A 27,781-nucleotide genomic window follows, 5' to 3' on the forward strand; every position below is an offset into this window, starting at 1 on the left:
TCAGGGACACAGGCTGAGCCGGGATCCCGGCCACACCCAGAACCAGGGTCGGATTCTCTCCCCAGGGATGGAGCCCGGCGGGAAAGTGAAGATCGGGGCCTCGTCACCAGCATCGATAAATGTCACCTGCCCCCGGTCACAGTCCAGACAAACCCGGATCCTGCTGGGGACCCGGCTCAGGGGCAGGGGGGTCGCAGGGGAGGTGAGAGCCTGGAACTGATCCCCCAACTGCTGCACAGCCCAGATCCCCCCCTCAGGGCTAAGGCTGATCCATCCCTTCCTCCTCCCAGACTCTCTGGCCACCCCCACAGCCGAGCTTTCCCCATCCCCCACCTCCACCTCCCAGCAATGTCTCCCAGAGGTGAATCCCTCACAGCCCAGCACACAGGCCCAATAGTCAAATCTCTCAGGGTTGTTGGGCAGTCGCTGCCGTGTGGCTCCCCATCTCACACTTTTCCGATCCTCAGACAGGATGAGTTGGGGATGAGCCGTGTCTGGATCCAGAATCACATTCGCTGGGGGAAGAGAGAGAATCAGAGCGTTAGAGGCAGACAGGGTGACCAGATGTCCCGATTTTATAGGGACAGTCCCGATTTTTGGATCTTTTTCTTATATAGGCTCCTATTATCCCCCACCCCCTGTCCTGATTTTTCACACTTGCTGTCTGGTCACCCTAGAGGCAGAGCTTGGCCCCGGGGGAGGCTGGGACCATTTCTCACACTCCCCAGCAGCCCTGTTCTGGCTGGGATAGGCCTGGATCCCAGGGAGCTGCCTCTGGTAGACTGAGCAGAGATGTCACTGCAGCTCCTCAGTCTTTGTAATGGGTCCCACTTCATTAGTTTCTCATTTATCACAGTATCAAAGGGGTAGCCGTGTTAGTCTGGATCTGTAAAAACAGCAAAGATTGCTGTGGCACCTTATAGACTAACAGATGTATTGGAGCATGAGCTTTCATGGGTGAATACCCACATGCATCCGAAGAAGTGGGTATTCACCCACAAAAGCTCATGCTCCAATATGTCTGTTAGTCTATAAGGTGCCACAGGACTCTTTTCTTCATTTATCACAGAGGCTTCAGCAGCTCCCAGATCCTGCTCCTGGTGCTGCCCCATTCATAGTGACAGAGACACAGCCGAGAAGGTGCTAGAAGCTTTTATCGAGGAGGGAGCAGAAGAGGCAGGCAGATACCAGCTTTAACCGCCCCCCCCCCCCCCCCGAGGGAAGCTCCCTCCCGTAATGCAGCCTCCACTCCCAGGCCAGGGAACAGAGAGGAAGGTGCAGCGTTGGGGAAGAGCTGCTTAAGACCAGAGAGCAGGAGGTTGCATTGGGTGGGGTAGCCCCATCCCCAGCCCAGAGAGACGGGAGGAGCTGCCGGCATCACAGGAAGAGCATCTCCCCAATCCAGGAAGCAGTGAGCAGCTCCAATGGAAGAGTCCAGCCCTGCCCAAAGGAAACGCAGGATGTTGGAGAAGACTGAAGAGGAGACTCCCTGCACCGGGTGAAGCAGAGGGATCTGGCACAGAGCTCTGTTCGGGTGCAACTCAGTTAAGAGTGTTTCTGTTCATCAGAATGGGCATGAACTGAGCACTAAGGGTGGTGTCAGGACTGTTTGTGTGGCCCCGCCCCTCCGTGGCCCTGACCGAGGCCCTGCCTCCTGGCCAGGCTGGGAGACTTGCCCACTATGGAGACCCCCTGACACTCCACTTGCCCTGGACATAGGTCTGGGGTTCTGAGAGCCGCCCCCGGCCCATGTCCCCGCTCCCTGGGGTGCGCCAGGGCTCCCCAGTGCAGTCTGGGCTCCCTGGGTGGTGTCCCGGTTCTGGCTTCTGGCCTGGCCAGGGCCTCAGGGAAAGAGGAGCAGGGGTGGAGCCATGGAGGGAGGCCAGCACCAGGAAGAGGTTGGTGCCACGGGCACAGGCTGCACTACACAGAGAGGAGCTGATCAGCTTCCCTGCCCGAAGAGCACAGATACTACCTGTGATGCTCCACACCTGCCCAAGACTTGCAGTTTATGGGGGCAACATGGCCCTCTCCCCCCAAACTATGCCCATGTTGAAAAATGTCCTAGTCATCCCACTTTTAAAAGTGTGTGTGTGTGGGGAGGGGGGGGGGGGGGACATCGGCCCTTGGATCTTCTTACCATTTAATGTGTTATTTTTAGGACTATGAGTGTCATGGTCGCTGTCAGTTTGGTTGGTAACTTTAGCTACGATCTCATGAAGATGTTTTCTCTGGAATTTTCTCATAATTTAAAGACAATCTTCACCCGCAAACTCACCCTGTCTGTGTGCTCCAAATGATTCACCCTCTTCAATTGAAAGAAAAATGATTTTTCTCTGCAATTCAGACAGCAGAGTGTCTGGAGGGAGAAAGGAGAAGAGAGGTGAGATTTCAGACTTTCATATTTATAACAGCGTCCCCACTCTGAAACTGTTTTATAATTATGACAGAGGCACAGAAACACACTCATTTATTTAATATAAAGAGATCTGAAACCGTCTCTTTCCTCTCTGATTTGTACATCTCCCAGCACTGGAGCCAGCATCCTTGCAGCCTCACAACCATCCCAGGACAGACACTTTGTAAGAAAGATTTACTTTTCCCTCATCATCCCCTCCCACCTTTCAGACTCTGGTTGGTTTGTCTTGTTCACTTACTGCCTTTTGTCATAACCTAGACCCAGATCATACAAAGACTTTGGCATAAAAGTAACTTTACCCACTTGGTTCCCTTTGACACTAACGGGATGTTGAGAGTTTGTGAAATCCTGGCTCTAATTGTGAGCTGTTGGGTCTGTTTACTCAGCGTCTCTACAGAGAGCAGCACGACGGGGCCTTGTCCTCCATAGGCAGAAATAGAAATAATAATAAAACCATTTTATAAATGTGGAAATTGAGGCGGGGGAAGGTTGGCTGCATGGGCCAGATTCACCCCTGTACCGGCGAAAGGAGAGAGGGGAGGGGCCATTTGTGACTCTGCTGTTCAGTGGCTGCAGGGGCCGGTGCAGACCTTGGCACAGGCTGAGGAAGTTCTGAAGCCCTCCAGAGTTACATCCCGATGACAATGGCCCCCATGTGTCTTGCCCAGTGTGCAGAGTGTCAGAGGCCCAGCTTTACACTGCCCACGTCCCTCTGTCCCTCGTCCACCCCCTCCCTCTTCCACCCGCCCTCACCCCCCCCCCATTCCCAGCCCTCTCAGGAACACGCCTTGTGCCTGCAGCTGCTGTGGAGGAGGCACAAGAGGCTCCTGTGCTGGAGGGATCCCTCACCGTGGGGGAGGGGCTTTCTCCTTCCCTGCAGCCCATTTGGCCCAGACTAGCTGCAAACAGGACCAGAGCCAAGTGATGGGCTGGATCCGCCTTTGAGAAATGTGCCCCATGGCTGGTGATGGGGCAGTAAACGGGGAGGGCTCTGAGCTATAGAGAGTTCTTTGCCATGTGTCTGGCTGTTGGGTCTTGCCAAAATGCTCCGTATTCAACTGACCACCATATTTGGGGTGGGGAAGGAATTTTCCCCCAAGTCAGATTGACAGAGAGCCTTTGTTTTTTTTTTTCTGCCTTCCTCTGCAGCGTGGGGCACAGGTCAGTTGCTTTTAAACTAGAGTCAATAGTGGATTCTCTGTAACTTGTGTAGCGGGGCAGTTACCCTGTACCTGGGATAAAAGGAGTTAAAAGGTGAAAAGCAGCTGAGGTCGGCTGATTGGGGAGGCAGCCACAGCGGGGGCCACTCCCAAGTAGGCCACAGCTGGCCCTGATAAAAGGGCTGGAAGGTAGGCAGGCAAGAGTCTTACTGCAGGACTGCCTGGGAGTACAGGGTACCTTACACAGGGCAGTGCTGGGGCAGGGCAGGCAGAGATGGGGATTTCTGGCCTGGCAAGTCCCCAGGCTGAGGCCTTGCGAAGGGTCAGGGATGGTACTCAGGCTGCAGGGAGGCAGCTGGGGCTAGAAAGGCAGCAGGTCCAACCCCTTTGCCAATGATGAGTGGACATTGTGGACTGCAGGCTGCCCCAGAGAAATGGGGCTAGATGATGACTGGCAGTAGCCACTGAGGCAAGGTGGGTATACAGGGTTGGGGTTCCCCTGGGAGGGGAGACCCAGAGGGTGGGGGTACTGCTGTTTCCAGAACCTCAAAGTAAGAGGCACCGGGATCCAGGAGGGACAAGGGGGCCTGAGGCAGGAGAGACACTGGCCAGCAGGGGGTGCTTCGGAGCTGAAGAGCTAATTCCCAGGATGACCAGCAGGAGGTGCTGCACCGGTGAGTGCTCAACCTGTTACACTTGAAGTCTTTAAATCATGATTTGAGGACTTCAGTAACTCAGCCAGAGGTTAGGGGTCAATTGCAGGAGTGGGTGGGCGAGATTCTGTGGCCTGCAATGTGCAGGAGGTCAGACTGGATGAGTGTGATGGTCGCTTCTGGCCTTAAAGTCTTTGAGACATTTCTTACTTTACAGTAATTGTCATGGCAAGGCAGGCTTTTGGTAGAAATAAAGGTTTGAATTAATCCATCTGATTGTCTTGGACACCAAGTGCAGGGCATTCTCACCCAACAATTAAATAGAAGCATCATCTAAGTGTGACCCAATTGACCAGCACCATTCTCTTCCCACAGGCTCAGCAGCTCATCCCAATTACCATTCCTAGATCCATTTTAGGTACCTTTGAACTTCTCCAGAGTCTCCGATAGCACAATAGTTTTCTGGGAGAAACCACTGACTCGCTCTTCCAGTTCAGGAGAAATCTCCTCTGGCTGCTCAAACTTCCTCTTCTCACACCTGGAGAGAAACAATTTCATGTGATTATATTTCATTGAGTGACTCATTATAAATTCCGGCTAGTGAGTTGCTGCTCTAATGGGCCTGGAGTTAGAATTCCTCGACTTCTCCCAGCCTCAGAACAGGTGCAACACAGCCCATGGCCATGAAATGTTCCCCTCAAAGGACCATTAATATTCTTCAACGCTGGCCTGGAGAGATCAGCTCTGGGGATAAAGGGGGAATTGAGTCTCCATGGCCAATTCACTCCTTGGCCTCCATGCTCTGAGGGACAGGAAGTTCCCGGGTGAAGTGCTATAGAAATCTAACCACTAGGAACTAGACAGACACCAACTCCCCTCTCCCCAGCTCATTCCACACAGGTTTCCAAACAGCCTTCAGGCTGCTGGCCTGGGCTGAATGGTGACCAGGGCCCCAGCAGCGACAGGCCCATATTCCATCCCCACAATCCTGAGTCAGCCCGTCCCCCAGGGATGTGACATCTGTAGGAAATACTTGAGGTCAGTCTTTCCCACTGAATGGAGAATTCCAGAGTCTTCTGTGCAAGTGTGAGGACCTCAGGATGAAGTTGATCAGAGAGATTTATATCCAACATGTGACCTTCCCCACACATTTTGCTGTAGAGCCCTGGGGAGATGCAGTGCTAACATCACCACCAAGCTCTTTCCCAGCATTGTGAAGTGTGAGGGGGAGTGAGAGAGCCATGTACCTGCTCAAGGTGCTTCTGACATCCTAGAGGAGAGAGAGAGAAAAGAATCTCAGTCCCATCTGACACAAACAGGGGGTGCCAGGGAAGGGATTTAGGAAATATGGGGGAGGAAGGCCCTGCCCCAGCTACTATGCTCCAGTGCTAATGTTTTTCATTCAGTCTCACCTGCAGAAATTCACTCACTGGCTTCTGACACTTCCCCTCCAGCTCACTGATCAGCTCACTGAGACGGGAAATCTGCTCGGAGAGTTTACTGACATTTTCATTCTGGATCCTCACAATCTCCTCGTCCAGCTTGTCCAGCTGGGCCAGCAGGAGTTGCTCGTGTTCCTCCAGGAACTGCTGCAGTTGCTGAAATTCAGTCACAATCTTCTGCCTCTCGGTTTGTGTTTGTTTCTGTATGAAAATAGGGAAAGGGCTGGTCAGAGACATGGATGGCGCCTGGGGTCCTTTTATGGAGTGGCGAGTGTGCAACAGAGAGAATTTCTTTGAAAATTTCTGAGAACTGACTATACCCTGTGTGCATTGGTGCCGACACTGTGGGTGCTCTGGGACTGGAGCACCCACGGGGGAAAATTAGCAGATGCTCAGCACCCACCAGCAGCCAAGTTCCCCCTCTGCCCCCTTCACCCCCACTGACCAACTCCTCCCACTCCCTCCCAGTGCTTCCCACCTGCCCTGAAACAGCTGTTTTGTGTTGTTTGGGATGCTCTAGGGGGCAGGGGAAAGAGCAGGAATGTGGCAAGGTGGGGCTGGGGCAAGGACTTGTGGGAAGGGATAGCATGTGGACAGGGCGATGGCGGAGCAGGGGCAGGAAGAGGCTGGGCAGGGGCAGAGTCTTGGGGAAAGAAGTGGAATGGGAGCAAGGCCTGTTGGATTAAAAATAATAATTAATACATTTATGTTGTGGAAAATGTAAGAAAGAATGATTCCAGAACAGACCCCGGATTTGGCCTGACCATTAGAAAGAAATGTGTGTCTCAGCCTGCTCTCCCAACCTGCTGAGTTTGTGCTAATTGAAACAGGCCTGCCAGTTTGCAAGGTCTGTGCTAATTGTAGAAAAACATTCAGAGACAACGAGTTTGTCCTAAAAGTGATAAGATAACAACATGTTACAAATGGTTTTTCTAAACTCAGGAACAAGATTTGTTTTTCCTCCACTTTTACATTCCTACCTTGCTTGTTTTCTTTTCATATGTGACAAGTGGCATGGTGTGGCAGGGCAGAGGTATAAACCCCTTGGATGCCCTTCCAAAGGGGTGGCTCCCCCCCGGCTTCCCGGCAGAGCGGCTGGGTACGGGAGCCCAGACATAGGCACTGCCTCCGTGGGTGCTCTGGGGCTGGAGCACCCATGGAAACAAATTGGTGGGTGCTCAGCGGGGCCAGGGCGGGGATTTGGGGAAGGGATCCAATAGGAGCAGAGTTAGGGCGGGGACTTTGGGGATGGGGTTGGAATGGGGGCAGGGATAGGGTGGATTCGGGCCAGGGGCGGGGGGCACAGGCACCCACCAGCACTGGCTAAAGTTGGTGCCTATGAGCCCAGACACTCAGCAAAGAGCTCAGCTGCAGGCTGTAACGAGGGCAGGCTCAGGGGAATCAGCTGAGTCAAGTGGAACCAGCTGGGCTGGTGACTGGGAGGAGATATAAGCCCAGGGAAAGGCTTAGACAGGAGGTTAGCCAGGAGAGAGGAGAGGGGGATGGTAGTTCTGTCTCTACCGGCTGCAGGAAGCCTCAAGGGTGAGAAGACCCAGGGAAGGGTCAGTGTGGGGATCGGTGTTGGGCGAATTGGGATTGCACTAAGCACTGAAATAAAGAGACACGGGTGAAACACCTGAAAGAGGTGTTGGGACCCTTTTCTTGACCAGCCTAAGCACAGAGCACAGGGACGAGAGGGAGGGAACCTGTGCAGACCCTGTGACACATGGATAGATTCATTGGAGTCTGTCATGCCCCAATGATTTGAGAATAGTTGTTAAGTGAAATAGGGTGTGATTGTAAATGTATGTTTGAATGAGTAATACAAGGTTGAAGTGCCAGCCTAATAAATAATAACTACCCAGGAACATTCGGCCGAAGAATGCGCAGGATGGAGATAACTGGATGACCCCGTAGGGCAAACTGGAATCCACCCCCAACTACCCCAAGGACGGAGGGGCCGAAAAACTGAAGAACAAGATAACAACAGGCTGTCACTGCTGTGCCATCTGCATGATGGACTATCATTTCAAACGTGAGAACAGTGATTGATTATCACTTCAAACGTAAGAGCAGCATGACGAAGCAAACCTTATAGATTTGAATGAGGATGAATTCCTATAAAGACAGACTCTGAAGACTGAGAACTTTGAGTCTGGTTCTGCAACCACCCTCCAGGAGCATCGGCTGCGCCTCTGACAAGACTCGGCTCCATCCTCGTGTCCAAACCACCTGGCTAGTGGCTTGGCACAAGCAACTCTAAGGCTGGTAACTATGATAACAACCTTGCAGAACCTGTGTGTGTATGAATGAATGTGTGAATGAATGTGAAACTGAATGGAATGTTATAGCTATAAACTGACTGCTTACTATGATTCTTTCTGTATTCACAATAAACGTGGCATTTTGCTGTATCCCCTTTAATAAAATCCTGCTAGTTTTTATGTTATTGGTATAACAGACCGGGGGCAGAGTGGGGGATCGAGCACCCCCTGGCTAGAGGTGAAGTCTGCACCTATGCCTGTGTGTACTAGGCTGAGAACTCTCACACCTTCCTTTTTGGCCCCTGTATCCCTCTGAAAGGGATGTTCCATGTCTGTTATGGTCAGCATATTGTTATTCATGGTCTCTGTGAATTCAAACCCAGAGCAGCAGGAGGCAGGACTCAGTACTACATTGACACAGATGCCAGGGAAGAAAAAAGAACAAATATGTTAACAATGCACAGAATGACCAGACACAGTGGACAGCACCTCACAGGTGACATTCTGTTCACTTGGGGGATTTCTCTGAAAGCCACAAGGGCTAGATATTAACTCATCAAAAGAAATGGAAGCTTAGGGCTTGTCTACACATGAATCTAACCCAGCAATCTGTGATCATGGAGAAACACACACAAGTTCACCAAGGCCATATAGGAATCTGCCTCCAAATGGACCTCTCAGTGCCAGTCCCCGCCAATTTATAACAACAGGCACCTACCAGATACTCCTGGCTTTTTCTCTCTCCAGTCATTTTAAATTCCAGAAGCTTTTCTCTCTCTTCCCGCCGAGTCTTCAAATGGGCCTGGATTTTTTCCTGAAGAACCATAAAGGATTTGAGAGGTTTCATTTAGATGGTTGAGAGGGGTGTGGAGCTGGGTGTTTTTCCACTCAAAACCCAAGATGATTGTTGGTGAATTGCTTTGTGACATCAGGACCACCAAGAAGATGAAACCTTATTAATGCAGACTGGGAGTGTGTCATAGTCTGACTTGTTACAAAATCAGGTTCAGGTATTTTAGTAATTAGAGTGGGATCTCAATTATTACCAAGCTTTATTTGTATTTATGAATTGATTAGTGATACAGCACATAACAGGACACTGGAGTCACATGGGTGTGAATCAATAAACCTGTGTTTGAGACAGTTTAATGAACAAAATGATACAAATCCCAGAAGCCACCAGGTCCCTGGATGTGGCTTTGTCTGGTGAAAAAGAGACAGGAGGAAACTGAGGATGCAGGAGGACACCTGTGAGGGTGGGGGCAGGAGTGGGGGGTGGCACTTTGATGCAGAATGATGCAGGTGGGGGTATGCTGACAAAGGCGGTGGTGGGTCCAGGCAGGCCAACTGACACAGTTGGAGGTGGGCCCATGCAGGCAGGCGTGGGGATGTCCTATGTTTGGGGGATGCTTCAATGGCCACCCTAATTAAACAGGCTGATTTGTCTTAAGAACGGTTGGGGTTTGCCCCAGTGCTGTCCTAAACCCTTTCCATGGCAATGCCCCCTGGGCAGGTACCCCACGGTCCCATTCCCTGGTAAAGATCCTGGAAGCAGTGGATTCTGGGAGATTTCAAAAGACTGCCTGGTGGGACTAATGGAACCACTTTGGCTGGTCCTTGCCCATGTACACAACAGAACAGGTCAGATTGGCACCGGTCAGCTCCAGCCTGGGGTTAGTTTGGCTACAACCCAGTGTAATCCCAGTGGTACTTGGCATGGACCTGAGCTGCCTGGAGCCCTTTTGTGTGCGGACTGAAGGTGCTCAGGGTCCCACACAGTGTTTAGCACAGTGATCTCCTCTAGTGCAGGCCGGCAGCATCTGAGTTTAACCCCTCAGGGAGCAACACAGGAGTTCAGAATCCCAGTGGGAAACCTCGTCTCCCTGCTGGTCCTGGGGCCTTTATCAAGGAGTCTTTTCCTCCAAATGGCCACACTTCATCACTGCTCAGTGCTGCTGGGGGTGGGGAGGGGGAGGAAGCATAACTTAGTGGATAGGAGACTGCACTTGGACTTGGAAAAGTGGGGGTTATACCCAGCTCTGCCACTGACCTACTGAGTGACCTTGGACAAGTCACTTCCCCTCACTGTGCCTGAGTTTCCTCTCCCACCCTTTGTCTGTCTTGTCCAGTTAGACTGTAAATGGCTCAGGGTTTTGTGTAGGGCCCCCCACAATCAAGGTCAGATCTCATCTGGGGTCTATAGGGGCTTCTGGGATGCAAATAACAATATTAAACACTGTGATACAGTCAGTAATAACAGACACAACTTGTAACTCCACCTTCTGCACTCTGCAAGCAACACTCTCACATAGACTGTCCTGCAGCTCTTGTGAATCAAGCATTATCTAGAATCAAACCTCACTGATCATTTAACAGCCTCTGGGCTGTAGGAAGGTCCCATAGTTCACTGGTGGGAGCTGGGTTTGAAAAGGATTCAGCTGTTCAGAGAAAATACTTTCCCGCCATCAGACAAATTTAAAATCTTCCTCTGTTGCTTTCCTTGCGAGGCTGGAGTATCATCTATTGTGGGGATGTATCATCCTTACGCCAACCTAATGGAAAGTTCCATGAGAGGGTAGGGGTCACGATGGGACACTTGCCTGGCAATGGCTCATGGCCTTGTAAGACAAAGGCGCCCCCTGGTGGTTATATAAGATGAGGTAAACAAGGTAATAAATCATGGCCTTATGTAAGGAACGATTGAACCAATCGGTGTGGGGCTATACATGTGATAAACACATGATTCTCCTTCTTGTCCACTCCGTAGATGTGTGATTATAGCCTAATTGTGTTATGTAATGTTAAGAAAGACTATAAAAGAAAGCTTGTAATAAACAGGATTCAGATTCAGCTTGCAACCACATTGGTTGTGTGCTTTATCCGCTCCACATGAGACACCACAAATGGTGACCCCGACGTGATTCAGCTTGGACATCGAGGCAGCCGACTGAAGCGTTCGGAGAAAAAAAAAAAAAAAAAGGCGGAGGTGGCAGCCGCAGCAGGAGGTACCGGAGGATACCGGCTCCTGGTCGTCCAAGAGAGACGTTCGTGAGCTCACAGGTGAGCGGCTGCATTTGATAAAATGGGCTCTGCTTTGTCTGCAGAGGAGGAGACGGTGCATGATTTTTTATTACGCATCGCTGAAAAGCGGGGAGAGAAGCTTCCCTCTGACGCGTTGTCCCGTTTGCTGAAATGGGGACAAAGACGCGGGTTTTTTGTTACACCAAATACTGTCTTTGATAAGGCGGTCTGGAAGAGTCTAGGCTCTGACCTCTGGGAGTCGGTCTCTCACAGCGACAAGGAGGCCGTGTCATTGAGCCAAATATGGTGCAAATCTAAAAAACTGATAAAGACGCTTGCAGCAGAAGCCGAGGTCCAGTCGGCCATTAATGACCTCTTTCGGCCAAAAGAGGAGCCGCCTTGTGTGTTGTCGGTGGGAGCCCGTGAGTTCTTTGGGGGTAAGGACACTATCATACCACTCATCCCCAGTGCACCCGAAGTTGATCCTAGTACCGTCCCGTTATCGGACGACCCCGTGAATAGAATGGAGGTCTCGAGCCCAGAAGGGGATAAGTTATAAGAATTTCGGGTGGAAATGTACAAACAGGGCCTTCAGCTACAGGACATGCTGAATCAGTTGTCCCATTTGGCCGGTGAGAGCCATCCCCCGCAGTCCCACACATTGCGAGCCCTGAACCAGCCCGGCTTTCCTGTCACCAATGATGCTTGTACCCCAGGGTTCCGGGCGGAGTTCCCGGGGCAGGGTGAGCAGTTGCGGAATAGGTTGGAAGGAATGGCGGAGCCGGGCTTATCTAACTTTAAAAGGACATATAGGAAAAAACCAACGGATAAGATCCCTCCGGCGGATGATGAAGCTACCCCCTGTCCTTGTTGTGGTTTGTGGGGCTGCGCGATTGGGTGCACCGGACGGGATAACGTATCCACACACCGGCCACTGGATGTCACCAACCCGTTTGCTCCAAAGCCTCCGGCATACTCATCCGATGTTTCCACTGATGCGGGTCCCCGGTGGGTTCCAGCGAAGTGGGTCCGGCCGTGGCTCAAGACACGAATTGCTGAGGAGCCCGACGCCGCCACGCAGGAGCCGGACGACGACCCCGCGGCACCGGACCTGCACTTGTTGTTTGTCACAGCCTAGACACCTGATAATGCTGTACTTCTATTTGTTCGGACTCCTTATTATAGGAGCAGGGGTCTTTGTATGTCCAAACTCTGTACCTTTTGTTAACCCACGACAAAATGTTTGGGTCACCTGGGCGAACCAGACTGGCCAAGAAGCCTTTTTTACTTGTCCATGGCCACCCCATCGGATCCCTTTAGAACATGTCTTATTGGCTATCCTTATTTACACCCCGATGGTTTTCGTGGGTATTTACGTAATATTACGTTTCTTAATAGTTCCTTATTTAAGAAAAAGGGGGGAGGTGTGGGGATGTATCATCCTTACGCCAACCTAATGGAAAGTTCCATGAGAGGGTAGGGGTCACGATGGGACACTTGCCTGGCAATGGCTCATGGCCTTGTAAGACAAAGGCGCCCCCTGGTGGTTATATAAGATGAGGTAAACAAGGTAATAAATCATGGCCTTATGTAAGGCCCCCTGGTGGTCTAGGGATTATATAAGATGAGGTAAACAAGGTAATAAATCATGGCCTTATGTAAGGAACGATTGAACCAATCGGTGTGGGGCTATACATGTGATAAACACATGATTCTCCTTCTTGTCCAATCCGTAGATGTGTGATTATAGCCTAATTGTGTTATGTAATGTTAAGAAAGACTATAAAAGAAAGCTTGTAATAAACAGGATTCAGATTCAGCTTGCAACCACATTGGTCGTGTGCTTTATCCGCTCCGCATGAGACCCCACAGTCTATGGGTATATCCGCTTTCATGCAATGAAGGCTACACACAGCTGAATGATGCAGCTACACCTGTGTCTGGCAGGGCCGCCAGCAGGGGAGGCAAAAGGGGCAGCTGCCCCAGGGCCTGGTGATTTAAAAGGGCCTGGGGCTCATGGCAGCCGCCGCTGCTCCTGCAAGAACAGCGGTGGCCGGAGCCCCAGACCCTTTAAATCGATGCTGGAGCTCTATGCAGCACGGCCTGGGCTGTGCTGAAGGGCTGTCTAGGGTAGGCTAGCCCCCGCCCCGTCTCCCTGAGGCCCTGCTCCTTCCGGAGACCCAGAGCTGCCCCCCCCCCCACCCTTGCCCAGAGGCCTGGCGAGTCTGTCAGCAGCCCTGGTGTAAGGCAACTTGTGATGCCATTAACCTGTAATTAAAATTCAAAGTAATTACCCATTAGACTGAATAGCAACTCTGTAGCACACCCGGAACCACTGTGTGAGCTGTGAGCCCAGGACAGAAGGAAAACCCGACAGATTGAAGTTAGATCCTCTTCATAGAACAGTTTCAGAGCCTCCTGGTGTTCCCCGCACACCCTCTTCCCTCCTGCCCCCTGTGCAGCCTCTAAACTCAGCTGTTTCTATGGGGGCAAGACCCCAGTCCCTGAGCACCCCCAACCTCCCACCCACCCGCTAAGTGGGCAGAATGTGGCCACAGTGCCCCATGGCCCCGGAGCACAGGGATGGCACGCGGCCCCAGCCTGCCCCAGCCTAAAGCCCAGGCAGCCCCAGGAGACTGAGGATTCGGGAAATGCGGCGGAAGCAGGGAGGTGCCTGAGGACGGAGTGTGGGCGGGGCTACACCTGGCAGTTTGGGAAGGCATTGCCTTCCCCTGCCTCTGATACCCGCTGCCCATGCTGTCAGGGGTGTGGTGAGCACAGCTCATGCCTTCCATGCCTGGCCTGGCAGCAGCACAGCCACATCTGGCTTCAGTCCTGTGTGTGAGGAAAGTGCCTCACATGGAGCTCTAGTGCCCATGTCTCCCTAATGACAGGCTGGGTGGTGGCCATCAGTGGCCAGGGCTCCCTGCACCTGCCCAGAGGAAGGAGACTGCAGGGAAGAGATTTAGGTGGATCCAGAGATCAAGGAGAAAATCTGGGAAATTAGGAGATTCTGTGGCTCTGAGAGACTGAATCTGAAAAAGAAAGAATTGAATTAACCTGGATCCACAGTGTTTCCTACCTTGTATTTCTGGGCAGCCTCCTCCATGAGAAGCACTGTGTGAGATTTGTGCTCCGAGGATCTCCAACAAACCACACACACGGCTTCCCCATCCTCTTCACAGAACAGATCCAGGGGTTTCCCATGTCTCTCACACAGATTCTCATTTCCTGGTTTGAAATCCATTTGTTTGATTTTTTCCACTATATTTGCTAGCTGATAGTTTTTTCGGAGAGCCCCTTTCCGGATTCGGGCTCTGCAGCTGGGGCAGCACAAGGGGTCAGAGTCCAGCTCTTCCCATGTCTCACAGTGCTGAGTGATGCAGACCCGGCAGAAGTTGTGCCCGCACTGTAGGGTGACTGGGTCCGTCAGATATTCCAGGCAGATGGAACAGTTGGTTTCCTCTTGGATTTCCCGTACAGGAGTCCCTGAGGCCATGGCTGCTGGGATCTCTGGGCTTCTGTTCTCTCTGCTTCTGCTCCGGATCATAAATTGTTTTGTAGATAGTGGAAAAATACAAATAAATAAATAAAATGTTAGTTTTTATTCCATTCCATTTGTTTTATGAAAGACATTTTTTTCAGTTGATTCATTAAAAAATAAAATTGTAAAAATGAAACTGTGACGGGTTGGACCACAGAAAACCACTTGGGAGCTGCCACCTGATGTACCAAGACTACCCCTGCTCCTGTTTTCCCTACCAGCTCAGGACTCCAGCACCCTGTCTTGCTGAGTCAGACACTCCCGTCTGCTCCAACACAGACCCAGGGTCTGAATCACTTGTCCCTAAGCTGCAAGTTTACCCGAAAACAGCTCACAGAAGTGTGCTTGTCCTTAGCACTCAGATGCCCAACTCCCAATGGGGTCTAAACCCAAATCAATCCGTTTTACCCTGCATAAAGCTTATGCAGGGCAAACTCATAAATTGGTTGCCCTCTATAACACTGATAGAGAGATATGCACAGTTGTTTGCTCCCCCAGGTATTAATACATACTCTGAGTAAATTACTAAATAAAAAGTGATTTTATTAAATACAGAAAGTAGGAATTAAGTGGTTCCAAGTAGTAACAGACAGAACAAAGTAAGTCACCAAGTAAAATAAAATAAAATGCACAAATCTATGTCTAATCAAACTAAATACAGATAAGTTCCTCACCAGTTCCAGAATGCTCCCTTTTACAGGCTAATCTCCTTTTAGCCTGGGTCCAGCAATCACTCACACCCCCTGTAGTTACTGTCCTTTGTTCCAGTTTCCTTGAAGTATCCTGGGGAGCTGGAGAGGCTCCTTCTTTAGCCAGCTGAAGACAAAATGGAGGGGTCTCCCACGGGTTTAAATAGACTCTCTCTTGTGGGTGGAGACCCCTCTCCTCCCTCCTATGCAAAGTCCAGCTCCAAGATGGAGTTCTGGAGTCACCTGGGCAAGTCACATGTCCCTGCATGACTCAGTCTTTACAGGCCGAAGCCATTGTCCACATGGTATCTTCTCCAGGAAGACTTCTTATGTGGATTGGAGCATTCCAAGATGCATTGTTCCCCAAGTACTTCCTGATTAGGTACTTAACCTTGCAAATTCCTTCCTAAAGAAACTGATGAAATGCCTCCCAAAGCTTACTTAGAAACCAAGCAAGTATACAGCCCATACTCTTAACCTAAAGTAGAAAATGATATATGTGTACAGATAGGATGAATAGATATAGTAGACCATAACCTTTACGGAGATATATTACATGGCACAGGCAGCACAAAACATATTCCAGTTATGTTGTACATACATTTATAAGCATCCCCCCCATAAAGCCTTATGGGGTACACTGTCACAGAAACAAAAATAATTTTGTTCAAAAGTAGTGATGAAAAATAATTTCCCTGGGTTAACCATGTCCACAGATTTGCTCATGAAAATGAGGCTTTTCACACGGCAGAGAACAATCTGTCTCACAATATGTTACATTGCCTCTCTCACAGGCATGTCATCAAACCTTACCTAAACACAGGACCATAAATCACCCCTGCTATCCTCTCTTCCATAGCTCTGTGGCCACAAAAAATGCAAGGCAATGTGAACTTGTCCATGGGATAACAATGTTACCCTGGATACACACAATCAGTTGGGTCCCAAAGTCCCTGTTTAAGATGCTTAAGTCTCAGTTTCAGAAGCACTTCAATGCAGAAAATTCCTAATGAATCCTATAGGTGCCTAAACTCACTCAGTGCAGTGGTGCCAGATCCGGGAGGGTCCAGGGGTCTCTCCACTTTTTAATATGGGCATAGTAGCCTTGGGAAGGCATGAAGCAGCAGAGGCAGGGGCTGCGATTCGCAGTGGAGGAGCTGATCATGTCCTGCCCACTGTTCCTCCTCTTCCCCTTGAGGTCCTGTCCCCTGGCCAGGCTGGAAGGCAGAGCCGGGTTGTGGTAAGAGCTGCCAGGGAGCCTGGGCTGCTGTGGGGAGCCCCATATCCTCCACCTGCCCTGAGGTGCAGGGACAAAGGTCAAGGGCTGCTCTTGGCACCTTGGAGGCCTTCCCAGGGCAGTGGAGTTGTAAGGATAAGGCCTTTTCTGTAGCCATATTGTAAGGCCTAAAGCCTAAGGTCTTCGTCTGCAGCCAGATTAGAAGAGCTGCAGCCATTAGCGGAGAAGCAGGAAGTCACATCCTCTCATTCTAGCTAAATTACATTAAAAAAATGTTAATAACAGGCTGTTAAGAAGGAGACCCTGTCCTAATGGCACCCACCATCACCAGATAAGGAAACAGATCTTAAGATGGTTGAAGAAAACTTAGTTTGGTAGCATCCTGTCTGACAAGAAATCACTTATTAGTAGTTGTGGTTGTGAAATCCTCATTTCTTTATTGTTTTGTCTTTATGGTCCCCATTTCCCCATTGTTTGTCTGTATGATCTCTGTCTGGTTCTCTGATAGTCTCTGTCTGTTTTATAATTAATTTTTCTAGGTGTAAATCAATGAAGGTGGTGGAATATAATTGGTTAGAGAATTACATTACGATATGTAAGGATTGGTTAGTAACATTTTAGTATAATGATTGGTTACGGCAGTGGTCCCCAACGCCTGCCGGGGCATTTATGTGCGCCTGCCTACTGACAAGGGAGCGCTTCCACCGGACAACCCGCCGCCGAGGAGCGTGGCCGCCAGACAACCAGCCGCCGAAATGTGGCAATGCCAAGAAGCAAGCTGCTTCTCGGCAGCGACGCTTCTTGATGACGCTGCTTCTTTGTGGCATTTCGGCGGCTGGTCGTCCGGCATCCACCACACTCTTCTGGGAACATGAATATGCTATTGCAACAGAAAGGTTGGGGACCACTGGGTTAAGGTATAGCTAAGCAGGACTCAAGTTTCACTATATAAATTGGGGTCCAAAAGGAAGGTCTTTGGGAACCAACTCCAAGACACAGCCCCAAAGATCAGAGCTGCCAGACCTCAACACTCTGCCAATGACCCTGTGCAGAAACTGGAGTCCCCCAGATGGACCTGATCCTGACTGGCCATCAAGAAAAGTTCATCTGTCTTATTGGGAGTGGGGAGCATTGTATGCTTCGCGTGTACAATCTGTTTTGGTGATTGTTAATAACTAGAGGTTAAGTAGCATATTACTGTGTAAGGCTCTTTCACTGGTAAAAGACCCCGCACACCTGCAGAGTATAAGGTTACGCCTGAACCCTAGGAACCAGTGGGTGTCCCTAGAGTGTGTGAGTAACAGAGAGTCTGGGGCTCCCCACAGAAGCCCGGACTCCCAGGGTGGCTCTTACCACTGCCCAGCTCTGGCTTCCGGCGTGGGTGGCACCTCAGGGGGAGGAGGAGGGGCAAGGGATGGAGCCAGGGTTCTGGTGCCGGTGGCGCCCCCACTTCTGCACAGGCTCCGGCACTCCTGACTCAGGGCCTATGCTGTTGTAATAAAAGTTCCCTCAGCATCTATGGTTTGAGCTCTCGGCACCTGCTCTGCTGTCTCCCTCCTGGCATCCAGGCTAAGTCCCAGAGTGATTCATAAACTCGGGAAAGACGGGCATTCGGCCGCCTAAGTCATGGGTGGGGCCATGGGTGGCTCGTGACCCTCTGGCTGGGGGAGGCTAGCCCCAGTCCCACCCCTTCAGGCCAAAGTCCCGCCACTTCTGGGACCCTGGAGCCTCCCCCCTACCCAGCTGCCAACCCCCATCTCAGGTTAGCTAGTGCCTACAGCAGCCCCCCACACGCTGGGACAGGCGACGGTGCTGCAGCTCCCACCCTGAGCCCTGGAGCCCAGCGGCTCTGCCGAAGCGGGGCCCTGGAAGGTGGAGTGTGGGCGAGGCCATGCCTGGCCATTTGGGGAAACTCAGCCTCCCCCAGCCTTCTCTACCCACCGCCAGTGGGTGGGGCCCAGTCTGGTAGCATCCTCTGAGTATGCCTAAAGGATCAGGCCTTGCAGGCAAGTTCACACAAAACACCTGGGGGCAGGGGGAAACTAAGAAGAGAGGGAGAGAGGAGGAGCTCCCTCATAACTTTTATCCCAGGACTTAGGACACTCCCCTGAGATGTGGGACCCCTCTGCTTCAAGTCCCCCCAACTTCAACGTGCTGCCTACACAGCTGTTTTCGAGCACTAATGCAAGTGCCAGTTTGTTGACCCAGCCTGGGAGGCTCAGAGCCATGGACTGTGTAGATGTACCCCAGGGCCCTCTCTCACCTCGTTCTTTTTTCCTTTTTTTTTTTTTAAAATAGGAGTTTAGGCACCTAATTTGGATTTTGAAGATCATAGTGATTTTGTCAGTGCCTAACTTTTATACATGGTGCTCCAGACCAGAGCCCCCTTCTGCACCCCAAACCCCTCATAGAATCACAAAATCATAGGACCTGAAGGGACCTTGAGAGGTCATCTAGTCTAGTCCCCTGCACTCATGGGAGGAGTGAGTATTATCTAGACCATCCCTGGCAGGTATTTGTCTAACCTGTTCTTAAAAATCTCCAATGAAGGAGATTCCACAACCTTCCTAGGCAATTTATTCCAGTGCTTAACCACCCTGACAGTTAGGAAGTTTTTCCTAATGTTCAACCTAAACCCCCCTTGCTGCAATTTAAGCCCTTTGCTTCTTGTCCTATCCTCAGAGGTTAATGAGAACAACTTACCTCCCTCCTCCTTGTAACAACCTTTTAGGTACTTGAAAACTGTTATCATGTCCCCTCTCAGTCTTCTCTTTTCCAGACTAAACAATCTTCCCTCATAATAGGTCATGTTTTCTAGACCTTTAATCATTTTTGTTGCTCTTCTCTGGACTTTTTCCAATTTGTCCTCATCTTTCCTGAAATGTGGCACCCAGAACTGGACACAATACTCCAGTTGAGGCCTAATCAGTGTGCAGTAGAGCGGAAGAATTACTTCTCATGATTTTTTTTTTTTTCCCCAACAGTGTTACACTGTTGATTCATATTTAGCTTGTGATCCACTATGACCCCCGGATCCCTTTCCACAATACTCCTTCCTAAGCAGTCATTTCCAACCCCAGAGCCCGCAACTCCTCCCACCCTGCACTCCAACCCCCTCGGCCTCAGCCTGGAGGCGCCTCCTACATCCCAAACCTCTCAGCTCTGGCCCCACCCCAGAGTCCTCCTGCCCCAGCCTGGAGCCCCCTGAATCCCTTGTTTCTGGCCCCACCCTGGAGCCTACACCCCCAGCCAGAGCTCTTACCCCCTCCTGCACCCCAACCCCCTGATCCAGCCTGGTGAGGGTGGGGGAGAGCGAGCAACGAAGGGAGGGGGGTGGAGTGGTTGGGGGTGGGTCCTCAGAGAAGGGGTGGGCAGGGGTGGGGCCACAGGGCAGGGGCAGGGAAGAGGGTGGGGTAAGGGAGTAAAGTTTTCTGTGGTTAGAACATTGGCAACCCTAGGTGGGTGGGCTGGGAGACCCCTGCCCCCTCTCATTGCCCAGCTTGGAGCTGCCCCTGGCCAAGCTGCTACTGGGAGCCTCCTGTCTGCTGTGCAGAGCAGGGGATGGGGGCTGATGTCAGGGGTGTCCCCACCCCCTGCTTGTGTACCCAGTCTTTGCTGAGCTGGGGTGGGGGGACAGGCGTCTGTGCTGCTGCCTCAGGGTCAGGAATGGGATCTGTTGGCCGCTGCTGCTGGACTGAACAAGCCTTCAGACTAGTGAGTGCTCTGCTTAAAGAGACAGCGTGCTGTCTCTCACACTGTCCCTCATACCCTGTCTCTTTCTCCTCCCACAACACACACTTGTATTGTTTGTGTTGTTGTTGTTACTTCTTGGTACTTCCTGTCGAAATGTGCAGTGCACATATATTCTCTGTAATTTTATTCTTTCAAGGTTGGTTAAGGATCACAGAGCAGATATTTCAGTGTTTTGACTGGTCTGTGCATTTCATAATTTAATTTTTCTTAAGCTTAAATTTAATTCTTTGTGTAGTGAGTTCTAAAATACCTAACCTGTCCTGGCTTGAGTAATTCTCATTATTACTTTTATTATCAGACTGTGGTTTATCATTCATTAGTTAAGGTGATACAATCACATAATAGTATCCTTCTAGAATGTAAATTTAACTTGTACTCCCCTTAGCAATGCCATTTTTAAAAAAAAGAAATTAGCTAAACACATAACTTTAGACACTGTGCAGATGAAGGGTACATATTTTCAAGTTGTATTTTTAGTTGTATCTGTAAACTAAGTTAAAATTTGTTCAAAAATAAATGCCATTCCAAGTCTGATGCTAATAGCAATGATGGAGTCAAATGTTAGTGAGCCATGTACATGATTGTAATTGGCAAACATAAATGCCAAAATAATTAGAAAAATAAATTCCCATTCTTCATAAAAGAGTAAAACCCCTTAATGACATATGTTAAAACTAAGTAAATACGTTTTAGTGAAAAACAATTGACTAAAATAGAATAGATAATGGTAGTAATGTAGAGTATGTCTATTAGAAAAAGTAAGCAGATTTTACTGATTTTTATTTATCTCTACTAAAGATAGTGTACAAAGTATCAAATTTGTGTTTCTGATACTGTGTTAAATCTCAAGAACTGATGCCTCAAAGTTGGGGAGTGGGAATATCTTGCTGTATTAACTCCTGATTGTTCTACATTTACATAGAAACTTAAAAAGTGGCTTCAATTGGAGTTTCTATATTTTTTAAAATCTTTCTTTGTATAGGAATTAGATCCAGTGTTCCCGTCAGCTAATTCCTAAATTATTATGTGCAAAAAATTCTAGAGTTTTCAAGTGCCTAAGCACCCCCTGGAAACATGGTTAAAGTTGCCTCTCACCCCCGAAAAACTAAAATGGAGCCCCAGTGGCCAGAGGGCAGCAGAAGGGCCGTGGGCTCTGGCAAGATGCAACCCACTATCAGGGCTGCCAAACCAGTGCCTCATTTCTTCTGGGGCTGAGCTCTGGCACCTCTTTCAATACAAATTAAGCACTGGGGGGAGGCAGTGGGGCCCAGAAGTGATGGGGGGGGAGAGGGGGAGACCAGGGAGACTGTAGGGACCAGGGGTGTTGGAGGAGGTATCAAAATAGAAGTTCACCCAGGGCGCCATTTTCCCTAAGGCCAGTCCTGACAATGTTCAACTGCATTTGTGCATCCAGGCCCTTGTGTTTAATGAAATGATCACTCAACCGTTGCAGATTAGGTAATACAGATACAGAAAACCCATACCAAGTTGAATTCCATGTAGACATGCCCACCTTGTGTAAATACATTGACGATTCTGGCCCCAGTTCAGAAATTAAGTCCCCATCCCTATTCAACAACTCACTTAAACAAGTGCTTGACTTCAGGCACATCCTTAATTCCCACTGATTTTAAAATGAGTAAAGGATGCACTTTTCTGTTTTAGTCCGTATATAATTGGGTTTTTTCCCCTGGAAAATATTAGATCAAGAGAATTCAGTGCACCGTCCTCCACCCCAAGAAAAATCAAGAAAATTAGTGACAAGAGGCAGGAAATGATATTGATGGCGGTTGAGTTTGCAGCTGTATGTTTCTTTCAGCGTTCTAAAGAGAGGAAGTTATTTTGTTACAAATCTTCCATTGCCTCCACTGAGTGCAGGATCTGTCTCAGTGTTCTTCAATAAAGCACAATAAGAATATAAATGAATTGCTAAGTAAAAATGGTGTTACAGCGCTAGGAAAGTGATCTGAAATGTAGTTTGAATGTATATCATGTTGTATATATGTGTAATGTAGTGTCTCCTTAAAAAGTAAAACAAATTCTCATAGGATTACCAAATCTTTGTATTATTACCAATCTGTGCAAAAAAATCAATGGCTGTCATTAGTTCAATGTCTTTTGAGCAGTCAAAGTTCACCTACCTGATCTGAGAAGTTTTATGATCTTTAGGGTGTGGCCTGGCCTTCCAAAATCCTTATCCAGTTATGGATCGTTTATATTCTAAAGATCATTCCGTTGTTTTCTCTTTCAGCTGAGCGCTGCTGAGTTTGAAACTGCAAGTACTAGAGGAAATGAGGGGTTGTCATCATTTCCACTGTTCTGATATGGGCAGATTAGTCTCCTCTTAAAGAAACAACCACATTCCTGCTAAAATACAAGTGTCAGACCAGCAGATGAAAATATCCAGGTGCCCCAAATTACCTGAATACAATAATGATTTTGAAGAAACTCTTGTTCTTGTTTTCTTGCGAACTATAGTAAATGTCAGAAATAATAATAATAATTTTACATCTTCTCATCAGAATATAAAATTCTCCTGTGGATAATTAGGAATAGTAATAATAATACCTTTGCATGGCTAACCTGGAGTTTAGAGTGAATGTCATTTTTTAAATGACAGTGTCATCCTGTGGATAATTAGGAACGGGATGAGCCGTGTCTGAATCCAGAGTCACATTCAGTAGGGTGGAGAGAGAGAATCAGAGCGTTAGGGGCAGAGCTCAGGCCTGGGGGAGGCTTGGACCATTTCTCACACTCCCCAGCAACCCTGTTCTAGCTGGGACAGTCCTGGATCCCAGGGAGCTCCTGGGCACCTGACTGATTCCTCAGTTTCATTCCCAGAAACCAATCAGTAGAGAGAAATGGAGGAAAGAGACTGAATCTGCAGGAAGGGGGTTGAGAGGAGGCCGGAAACAGATTTAACCCACCTGGGAATCCCCCTCCCCCCAGTTGGTCCTCCCTGCCTTGTCCTGGGTGAAGAGGGGAAGATGTGGCATTGGCAGGGCCAATCGGGGGGGTGGGGAGGCAAGAGGGCCATTTGGCTTGGGCCTCAAATGTAGACAATTGTTAATTTTTTGGAATTTGATAAGTTTTGCAACTTGCCCAAATGCAATCCTTTCTTCAAATTTCAGAGTAGCAGCCGTGTTAGTCTGTTTCCGCAAAAAGAACAGGAGTACTTGTGGCACCTTCTAAGGTGCCACAAGTACTCCTGTTCTTTTTCCTTCAAATTAGTTGTTTTGAAATTCCAAGTAACATTCCACAGGATGCTGATCATCATGCTTTCCCTACTCGTCTGCTGACAAAATCTTTTTATTATGGCTAGGGGCCTCAAAAGCTGGAAATGGCCCAGGCCTCGCGGGACCTCTGAGAGGCCTGGGCATTGGGGAGGAGCCGCTCCAGGCCAAAGACTAAGGAGGAGGAGGCGGCATTGTGTGAGGTAGCCCCTCCCCAGGCCAGAGAGAGGAGAGGCAGTGGCCGCATTGGAGGGAAAGCTATTCCCCAACTCATGAAGAAAATCAATCCAAAAAATCCTCCCCTCTCTGCCCCCCATGCGCACACATAATTGAAAAAAAAAATCACAATTGGGTAAAAAAATACATTGAATTTAAGTCAATCACTTATTTTAAAAAAATACATTTTGAGTTCCTATTTTTTGCCATTTGGTTTCTGAGCCCTGAGTGTCCACTCAGGTCATAATCTTAAACTTTCCCCTGCAACCATAAAAGCTAGACATTTATTTTTACTTTAAATTAAATCAGATTCTCACATAAACTCATAACTAGAGCATTAGGCTGGGCTTACAGAAAATTACCAAATACTGTGAGACTTAAAATAAAAATCACAAAAAATTATGAGTGATAACAAAAATGTTTAAACAAAAATGATTTTTTCAATAGAAAATGTCTTTTAGACTTTAAAAAAAAAAAGATTTTATCCTATTATTTTAGTGTTTCTAATTTTTCAATGAAATGATGCTAAATGAAAAAAATATTTCAAATGGATTCAAAATGAGAAACCTTAATCAAATGGAATAAAAACATTTTATTCGCCCATGCCTTATCCTGTCTCAAAGGAGAAAAGGGAGCAAAAATGAAAACTGAAAAACGAAAAACTAAAATCTATTTTTTATTCAATAATACATGATAAAAATTTGAAAAATAAGCAAATTGTTTTAAACAAAACAAAAACATAATTTTGCAACAATACTGCCATTTTTAAATAGCTGTACTCCTATAGGTTTCTTCATGATATTGCCCCTTAAACGGCTTTTCACACAGGAGGAGATAATCTGTTACACAATGTATAAATTTCCCTTTTTTAGTATGACCTGAATTCCCTAACACAGGATCAACTTTAGGCACATGCTTACTTCTCACCGAGTTCAGAAGGAGAAAAGGAGGCAGTTTTCTATTTCGATTGATTCTGAGCATAATTTTATTTTGTACAGAAACAAAAGGATTCACCCACCACAGTCAAGAAGCAGAAAACTGTAATGACAGCACAGACCGAAAACAAGACTGATGGCCGCTAGGTTTGGTGCAGTAAATTTTCTGTATTCAAAATATAGGCAGTTATTTGTTTCAAATCTCCCCCAAGAACAGTATTGGGCGCATTGTTCTTGAATAAAATTCAGCAAAAGAAAGAAATGACTAATTCAACAAGCTGTAAAAGCCTCATGTTATATTGTTATGAAAACAATCTGCAATGTATTTGACAGTACATCACTTTGAATGTAGATGTACTGTAAAGTTTCCATAAAGAGAGAAACAAATTATCACAAGTTTATTTACTCCTTGTGTTTAGAAAAAACTGTCCAAGCAATAAGTATCGGGTATTAGACGTTATAAACAGTCCTGCTGAAGCAAAGTTCACCCACCTGATTGGGTCTTCTGAGAAGTTTAATATCTGCCGGGTGTGGTCAGACTTCATTCCTCTGGCTGGGACAGTTACACGTTCATTGACTGTTCCCGTTTTTCACGCATGTTGCTCAGCTAATTCTGGCGATCAAAGAGCTGCAGTTTTGTCTCATGGCTTTTCCGTAGAACGGTGTTAAAAGAAACGTGGTTTTGTTCCCAATTGATAAACCTGCGCTGGGCTCGCAGCGTTCGCCTGGGGAAAGTGAAAGTAACACTGTCAATTGCCTCATTCCAAACCCTGTCACGTGGGGAGGTTCGAGTCTTCTCTTAAAGAAACAGCCCCAGTCCTGCTGCACCGCAAGTGTGTGGGAAACTGGAACTTTTTGTTAACAAAAGGGGCTTTGTTGTTGTTGTTGTTGTTTTGTTGTTGGTTTTTTTTTGGGGGGGGGGGTTGCCATTTAGTTAATTATATTCAGAAAAAGCAGGAAGAAGATTCTCTTTGAAGTCATTACGGGATGAACAACTGACTCTGACTCCAGTAATGAGCAATTCCTGATTGGCATGGGTGTGCACAGGACAGAGACAGAGCACAGGCTGGAGAGTGACACATCCCAGTAACCCCTAAGGGGCACATCCTAGGGGCACAATATTTCTTGTGAGCGCTGGGGGGACACAAGCAGGTCAGAAAGCAAATCCCAGGACTCTGCCCTTAACAACTGCAGCTGGGACAGTAAAGTGGGACAAATAGAAGAAATGTTTGTAATTTTTTATTTACAGTAAGTAATTAAAGGTGGTAAGTAAATGGAGCAGAGAAGGAACCTTAATAACCACAGCATGGAAAGGAGATTCCCAGATACTGAGAACAGTTTTCTTAATGGCACAACAACAGTACAGACATCCAGGAATTAATATAGGGAATTAATGAGTTACAGTCAGTGATGAGCTGCCAAAATCTTAACAACCGGTTCCCTACCGAGTCTTTGGCGGCACTTCAGCGGCGGGTCCTTCTCTCCCTACGGGTCTTTCGCGGCACTTTGGCGGCATGTCCTTCAGTGCCGAAGACCCAGAGCAAGTGAAGGACCCGCTGCCGAAGTGCTGCCGAAGACTCGGAGCGCCGCTCGGTGAGTACAAGCCCCATGTGTTTTTTTAAGTGTGTTTTTTTAAGTCATCTCTGCCGGGGCCCCATCGAAACTATTTGAATCAGGTCCCGCACTTCCTAAAGCCGACCCTGCACATCGGGGTTGCAAAATTGTATCGGGGGCCGGGTAGGGAAGGCCGTGCCTCCCAAAACAGCCTGTTCCCCCCATACGACCCCACCCACATCCTGCCACCGACTGCCCCCCTCAGAACCCGCAACCCATCAACCCCCCTGCTCCTTGTCCCCCGACCACCCCCTCCCAAGACCACCCACCCTAACTGCCCCCAAGGACCCCCCCTACCCAACTCGCCCCGCTCCCTGTCCCCTGACTGCCCCGACCCCCCATCCACCACTACCCCAACAGATCCCCGGAACTCCCACGCCTACCCAACCCCCTCCGTTCCCCATCCCCTGACTGCCCCCCCCCCAGAACCTCTACTCCCTCCAATCGCTCCCTGCCTGTGGGGTCCCATGCGGAGCGGATAAAGCACATGACCAATGTGGTTGCAAGCTGAATCGAATCCTGTTTATTACAAGCTTTCTTTTATAGTTTTTCTCAACATTACATAACACAATTAGGCTATAATTACACATCTACCATTGGACAAGAAGGAGAATCATGTGTTTATCACATGTATAGCCCCACACCGATTGGTTCAACCATTCCTTACATAAGGCCATGATTTATTACCTTGTTTACCTCATTTTATATAATCCCTAGACCACCAGGGGGCGCCTTTGTTTTACAAGGCCATGAGCCATTGCCTGGCAAGTGTCCCCTCGTGACCCTTACCTTCTCATGGAACTTTCCATTAGGTTGGCGTAAGGATGATACATCCCCACACCTGCCCCTTATCCAACCCCTCCTCCCAGCCCCAGTCTGGACCCCTTACCATGCTTCTCAGGGCAGCATGTATGGATGCCACGCGGCCCGCTGGAGCTGGCAGCCCCACTCCCTTTCCATGCCGCTCAAAGTGGCAGGAGCTGCAGAGCTGCCCAGAGCGATCCAGAGCGCTGGCACCGGCGGCGTGACACGCTGAGGCTCTGCGAGAGGGGGGAAGACGGGGGAGGGGCCGGGGTAGCCTCCCCAGCCGGGAGCTCAGGTGGGCTGGACAGGACGGTCCCGCGGGCCGGATGTGGCCCGCGGGTCAGTGTAATGACAGAAAAACCTCCCTCCCCCAATTGCCCACCCCTTTAACAACCGGTTCTAAACCGGCTTCTAAATTTAACAACCGGTTCATGCGAACCAGTGCGAACCAGCTCCAGCTCACCACTGGTTACAGTGTCACTTTCAGTAACATGTAATAAATCTCTGTCCCTCTCATGTTCCCTTTCCTTTCATACTGTCCTTTTCTACTCATTTTTCTAACCCTCACTTCTGATCCCTGTTTATTTTCCTGTGTTTCTCCCACTCGCCTCCCCTCCCTGTCACAGATCATCCCCCATGGCTGCTCCCTTCTTTCCCCTGATTTTATCCCTTCTCCTCTTGCTGCCCCCGGCTGGTTCCCCTGTCAGGGGTATTTTCTTGTCACTCTTCTCATTTCTGTTTTCCACCATTTCTCATAGACTCTCTCTTTATTCTTGTTTTATTTTAATTTACATTTT

General features: G+C 48.9%; 1 protein-coding gene across 1 annotated transcript; it reads right to left on the bottom strand.

Moving 5' to 3' along the window:
* Positions 1 to 25,311, bottom strand: LOC135887715 (tripartite motif-containing protein 10-like). The gene is made up of 8 exons (XM_065415442.1): positions 25,059 to 25,311; positions 14,042 to 14,495; positions 8,657 to 8,752; positions 5,645 to 5,875; positions 5,480 to 5,502; positions 4,655 to 4,770; positions 2,267 to 2,359; positions 1 to 515 (listed from the first exon to the last, which is right to left on the bottom strand). Exons 1-8 carry the CDS (start codon positions 25,109 to 25,111, stop codon positions 1 to 3), a joined length of 1,581 nt encoding a protein of 526 aa, XP_065271514.1. The 5' UTR covers positions 25,112 to 25,311.
* Between the last annotated feature and the right edge of the window lie 2,470 nt (positions 25,312 to 27,781).

The sequence above is a fragment of the Emys orbicularis genome, chromosome 13 (genome assembly GCF_028017835.1).
Source record: "Emys orbicularis isolate rEmyOrb1 chromosome 13, rEmyOrb1.hap1, whole genome shotgun sequence".
NCBI classification, from domain to species: Eukaryota; Metazoa; Chordata; order Testudines; family Emydidae; genus Emys; species Emys orbicularis.

Bases quoted from the DNA above. Each gene is read 5' to 3' on its own strand.
- LOC135887715 (XM_065415442.1), bottom strand. From the start codon at position 25,111: ATGAAGTCTGACCACACCCGGCAGATATTAAACTTCTCAGAAGACCCA. The intron at 14,496-25,058 runs GTGGGTGAACTT...GATCCGGAGCAG, and splicing joins TTCTCAGAAGACCCAATCAG to AAGCAGAGAGAACAGAAGCC. The intron at 4,771-5,479 runs GTACATGGCTCT...GTTTCTCTCCAG, and splicing joins GTCAGAAGCACCTTGAGCAG to GTGTGAGAAGAGGAAGTTTG.